The sequence below is a fragment of the Grammomys surdaster genome, unplaced genomic scaffold (genome assembly GCF_004785775.1).
Source record: "Grammomys surdaster isolate TR1022 unplaced genomic scaffold, NIH_TR_1.0 332523, whole genome shotgun sequence".
NCBI classification, from domain to species: Eukaryota; Metazoa; Chordata; class Mammalia; order Rodentia; family Muridae; genus Grammomys; species Grammomys surdaster.
The window spans coordinates 6,727-12,416 of NW_021627750.1; the positions used below are offsets into that span (position 1 = coordinate 6,727).

The following is a 5,690-nucleotide window of genomic DNA, read 5'->3' on the forward strand; positions in this document are numbered from 1 at the left end:
CGGTCCTTGGCTGTCTTGGAGATCACTATGTACACCAGGCTAGGCTCAAACTCAGCCTCCTTCCTCTCCTTCCTGAGCGCTGGGATTAAAGATGTGCTAGGCTAATTCTCCTTTTGAATGACTTCTAAAAAGTTCAGTAGAATGTATATTAGCCTTAAAAGTTACCTTATATGGGGGTAGAAAGATGGATGGCTCAGAGGTTACTATTGTGTACCGGTAGCTTACAGCTGCCTGTAACTGCAGCTCCAGGGATCCTGTCCCCCTTTTTGGCCTCCTCAGGCACTGCACTTACGCACACAACCAAATACACAGACACAACCAAACACACACATAATTCTTAAACTATTTTAAAGTTAGTTTATGTATTGATAGGGCCTGGACCAGGGATGATAAGAAATGAAACGATACAAGACAATGAAGAATCTTCACCTTAGAACTGAAGGGACAACTCAGTAATTGCTGGCCTGGCACATGAGAACTCAAGTTCAATTCCCAGAACACACATGAAAAGGCATGTGTAGAGAGGAACACGTGTGTAATCTCAACAGATTCCTGACGCTTGCTGAATAGCCAGCCTGGCTAACTCAGTAGCTCTGGGTCCTAATGTTTATAGAATGGTGATAAGCATCCTTCTTCCCCTCAAATTTATACACATAATCCCAACTTCCATGCAATTTGAACCTTCAAAAAGTTGCACGACAACCATGTCCTATAGTGTTCTATGATGCCCCATACAGACTTGCACGTGAAAGCTGGACAACACACTGGCCTTCTCACTAGTCAGTTCAGTTCCGGTGCCTCTGTGGCAGAGCCATCACCTGCTCCGTTATTAGGAGGGTTTTGCTTAGCAAGCTTCTTTCAGTGCTGCATTTCCATTCATGGACAAGGACCAAGCAAAGTACCCAAGTGGCCATTCTTCAGGCTTGATCTCATGTTTAAAGCCAGTCAACTGTGAGCTCAAATAGAAAAGAACAAAAACGAAGGGAATGAAGAGGTTAAGAGTGCTTGCTGCTCTTGCAGAGGCCCTAACTCCATTCCCAACACCCAAATCTGCCTGCGACATTATCCAGAGGAGCTGATGCCCTCTTCTGGCCTCCAAGGGTACTGCATACTCAAGCACATACCCCCACCCGCTGCCCCCCTTCCCCACCACACACACACACACTTAAAAGCAAAATCTTAAATAAAAAAAAAGAAGACGACTGCTGGAAAGGCAAGCATAGCAACTACACTTAACAAGATGCTAGATTGTTTGTGCTTTTCCTTATCTTTTAGAAACTGAGCCCTTCTTATGTAGGAACTGAGAGTCCATATTTACCACACTTAACATCTGTGTTTTCAGGCAACCAGTACAAAGTACAAAGCAGACAGACTGCAACAATACCGAATACAGAAGGCCCAAACTGTAATGTTTGTAAGTTTTATTGTTTATCTAAAACACCTCCATTTTTACAGAGCAACAGTAAGAGAGTGACAACAAAAGCAAGAGGAGGAAACGGTGAATGATGGGATAACAGAGCCCCAGCCGGGAAGGCGTGATGGGCTGTCCTGCACAACAAAGCTAGGAGACAACAATGACCAGAACCTCAGAGCTGCTGCACACACAGGCGCTGGCAAGTCTGCTGAGCTGTGCTCTGAGGACAGGCCCCTCACTGACACCCTACACTTGTAGAGTAACAGCTTTCCCAAGCCTGTCTCCGTGGTAAATGCTTCTGCAGCAGGTGTGAGGCAGGTGATCGATGATGTCAACAATTTCAAGGCTCAAGCAAGACAAGAAGACAACCTAGGAAGCACCCTGACAAAACTGAGTGTTGGGTGTCAGGAATGTGTGTCCACAGTGATTCGAGCAACTCTGGAAACCCCTCTAGCTCTTCCCTCAGTGGACTGTGGGCACGGATCTACTGAGCATGCTTGGATCCTGTGGGAAGGAAGGAAAGCATCCTGGGGACAGTATGACACAAGGAACACTATGGAACGGCAAGTGGAGTGCGCTATGCTCTGGGGAACTGAATGCTTCTCAACTATTAGAGACCATGGACTGTGCAGTGAGAGCTCTCTGCTCTGGCTCGGCTAACAGCCGCTTGGCCTGCAGGTTCACATAATTTAAAACAGTAGGGGAAGACATCAGTGTCCGAAGAATGAAAGTGACACTCTAGCAGGCATCTCCAGGAGAAGCCAACCACATCCTCACGCTAAAGGAGAGCTCCATACAACACAGGCACACAGCCTACACCAAATCTTCAGCACCTGGGGACACACACAACTCCAGCGCTGGCGGGGACAACCTTGTCCTACCTTTTGCCCTACAGCAGGAAAGGACCAAGCTTTTCCATTCTTCACAATTACCATTCTTGAGGACCAGCCAAATCCAGTTAAAGCATGAAGTAAAAAAACAGCTGTGTTGGGGTCAGAAGGGAAGTCCAAAGCCCCAGAACACAAGCTACAGCTGGGAACACAGGGGCCCAGGACCCCAAGTCCGGTACTTGGTCCTGAACAGTACCCTGTTGACAGCTCAGCAGGCAGGCAGCTGCCAGTCACTACCGGATCCCAGCCACTGGCACTTGCTGCTGCTTTCGGATCTTGTTGAAGAGCTCCATGTACTGGATCATGGTATCTGCTGGCCCATAGACCGCATCGTGTCTGTTCCCAAATACTGTGGGCGCCCCTGGCGTGTGGCTACCTAGAAAACTCTGTAGGAACTCAAGCAGGAGGCTCCAGCAGTCACTAGCCACCACACAAGGGCCATACTCCACCTGGGACAAGAGAACAGACAGCAAGGGTAAGGACAAGGATGGGTCCTTTCTTCTCTCCTGCCACTGGGACCGCTCACAGTCACAGGTGAAACCAGTAGACAATGTTGGCCTGGGAGCCTCCCGAAAAGAAACAAAACTACGGTCCTTTCCTCTACCTGGGATGCTTCCCAGACTCCTTCCTCTGGTTTTTTACTTTGTGGCAGGATCTAACTGTGCAGCTCAAGCTGGCCTCAAACTCACAAGCCTCTGTCCTCTATCTCCCAAGTGCTGAGACAGCAAGCATGCACCAGCACTCCCCAACCCCTTATTCTATACATTGTTCTACAGATTACCATTACAGTCAGCAAGACTCTCCACAGCCTGGTCCCCTAAGCCAAATGCCTTCCTAAACTCACTCATTTTTTTTTCCCCTTCCCTTCTCCCTCTCACTCTGGCCCTCTTGCTCCAGCCCAAAGATTTTTATTTATTTATTATATGCAAGTACACTATAGCTGTCTTCAGACACCCCATAAGAGGGCATCAGATCTCATTACGGGTGGTTGTGAGCCACCACGTGTTTGCTGGGATTTGAACTCATAACCGCTGAGCCATCTCACGAGCCCCTAAACTCACTTCAAATGTTTGTATTTCAGCTTTGCTGGCTTACTAAATGATAACATCTTCAGAAGGGAGACCCTGCAAGCTTCTATCTTGTTATATTGTTTCTAAAATCTCAGTTAATGCTGGACACATGGCAGGCTATGGACTTTCACTCTAAAGCTATCTCTCCATAGGTGCCATGTCATTTTCAATACCTACATATTCAGGTTTAATGTTGAAGGCCATCAGCCAGGAAAGGTGCTTGCCACCAAGCCTGATACCTGAGTTCAATCTCTAGGACCCACACATGGTAGGAAGACAATACTGACTGCTCTGATCTCTACACATGTGCTATGGCACATGCACACCTACACCCATGATAAGTGTAGTCATAGTTTTTTGTTTTTGACTAAAAAACTAGAGGAAGGCATCTCCTACACACATTCCTGGCCACCATGCCGAAAGGAAAGGTACAGTTTTGTTCCATAGCTCTGGAGGCCTCTCATAAAACATACTAAGGAGGGGCATGTGGGCACATGACTGACAGCCCGCCTCAGACATCCCTCAGAAAGCTGTCTACTCCAGCCCTTCCTGGAAAGGGTGTTGGTCTCTATCCCCTGCTCTCCTCGCTTATGCTGCAGTTTCCACCAAGTGAGCCTCTCTAAGCTTTTTACTTGTTGTGAACCCACTTCAATTCCGGGCTCAAGAGTGAGCGGCTAAAGAAAAGACCGATGAACCCTAGAGCGGTGCTGGACAGATGGCTCAATAGTTAAGATCACTTGCTGCTCTTAGGACCTGTGGTTGGTCCTAGCACCCACATGGACTAACAACTTTAAAAAAGTCTTTGACTCCAATTCCAGGGCATTGGATACCCTCTTTTGGCCTCTCAACACTGTACTCATGTGGTACATAGACATACATGCAGACAAAATACCCACACTCACACACACGCCAAAAAAATATCTCCTAAAGAACTAGGCATGGCAGCTCCTGTAACCCCAGCAGAGTAAGACTATGTCTCAACATAAATACACACATTTATACATACATACATACATGCATGCATGCATGCATATAATATATATGTTTCTGTTCTTTTTTTGAGTTGGGGATATAGCATTATGTTGGTATAATGCTTGCCTAACAAGCACAAAAGCCTGTTCTGCATCTCCAGCCCCACAAAAACCAGGCATGGTAGAACACACTGTAACTCAGGAGTTGAAAACATAATAATGACAGTCCAAGCCAAATGGAACTGTCTAAATAAATACATAACCTAAGAAAAAGCTGGGTATAGTGGCACACTGCTGCAATCTCAGCACTTGAGAGCAAAAGAGAGGAACATAAGTTTACTGTCCTTGGCTACACTGTCCTTGGCTACATAGTAAGTCCAAGGCATGAGACATGAATCGGTCCCATCCAGTCCCTCCCCTCCCAGAGGGCAAAAAATCAGCCAACCAAGAAGGATTCCTGTGGTGGAGGCATGACATGATACTATCTGAGTCTATCTGAACCAAGTGGGGCTGGGGAAACTTCCAGAATCCTTGCTGTGCAGCCCATAGCATACCCTGCTTGTCCTTCACCAAGGTCTTACCTCCACAGAGATGCCACGGGCACTGGGCCCCATTGTGACCGTGCCCACCTTCACCAGGAAGTCACAATACTGGTAGCGAGTACCCCGGGTCTCAATCTTGCTGGCCTTGGCACTCTGGAAAAAGCCCTTGAGCTTTACCATGAGGACATCGAAGTTGGTGTCAGCAATAAGGCAAGGGCCATTCTCAAAGAGGGCAAAGCAGCTCAATGGGTATTCAGAGTTATGCATCACGTACATCAGCTTTCCAGCCTGGCCTGCAAGGGACAGACGGGCCACTCATCATCAGGACTCTTGTCAACACACCCCAGAACAGGTCAAGTGCACCAAACAAGACCAGCTGGCAGTTTGGTACCCTGGCAGCCTGAGAGGAGAAAGGATGCTTAAATGCTACCCTTTCCCAGAGATGCCTAGCTAATTGGAAAAGCTAGCCAGACAACAGAGGCCAAACATACCTGAAGAACACCAGGGGATTCTCAAGTGTTGAGAGAAGAGTTATATGGTAAGCTCATTGAAGCCTATTGTATCATGATGATTAATAATCCATAGACTCTTACATATTATCGTCTATAGTTTAAAAAAAAAAAAAACCCTAAGGGCTGGTGGTGCTACTTGGTAATAGATACTGGCCTAGTCCTGAGCTCCAGCCCTAGATCCTCAGACATAAAATAGAAGTAACAACTGCATGCCTCTCGGGACCCTGTCAGTACTGCCTATGAAATCTAAATGCTCTTACAGAGGCTTTGGAATAGGGAGCCTGTGAACAT

At 47.1% G+C, this 5,690-nt stretch overlaps 1 protein-coding gene across 2 annotated transcripts; it reads right to left on the minus strand.

The window, feature by feature from the left end:
* Nucleotides 1-342: 342 nt before the first annotated feature.
* On the minus strand, nt 343-5,446 carry LOC114616558 (mediator of RNA polymerase II transcription subunit 20). Of its 2 annotated transcripts, XR_003710655.1 has the most exons (3): nt 4,927-5,446; nt 2,296-2,753; nt 343-949 (listed from the first exon to the last, which is right to left on the minus strand). XR_003710655.1 is itself a non-coding variant. In XM_028761995.1 (2 exons), the coding sequence occupies exons 1-2, from the start codon at nt 5,161-5,163 to the stop codon at nt 2,538-2,540; spliced, it is 453 nt and encodes a 150-aa protein (XP_028617828.1). In that variant the 5' UTR covers nt 5,164-5,446; the 3' UTR covers nt 1,405-2,537. The 2 variants fall into 2 exon arrangements, 1 of the variants encoding a protein (XP_028617828.1); XM_028761995.1 differs by lacking the exon at nt 343-949 and having other exon boundaries at nt 1,405-2,753.
* Between the last annotated feature and the right edge of the window lie 244 nt (nt 5,447-5,690).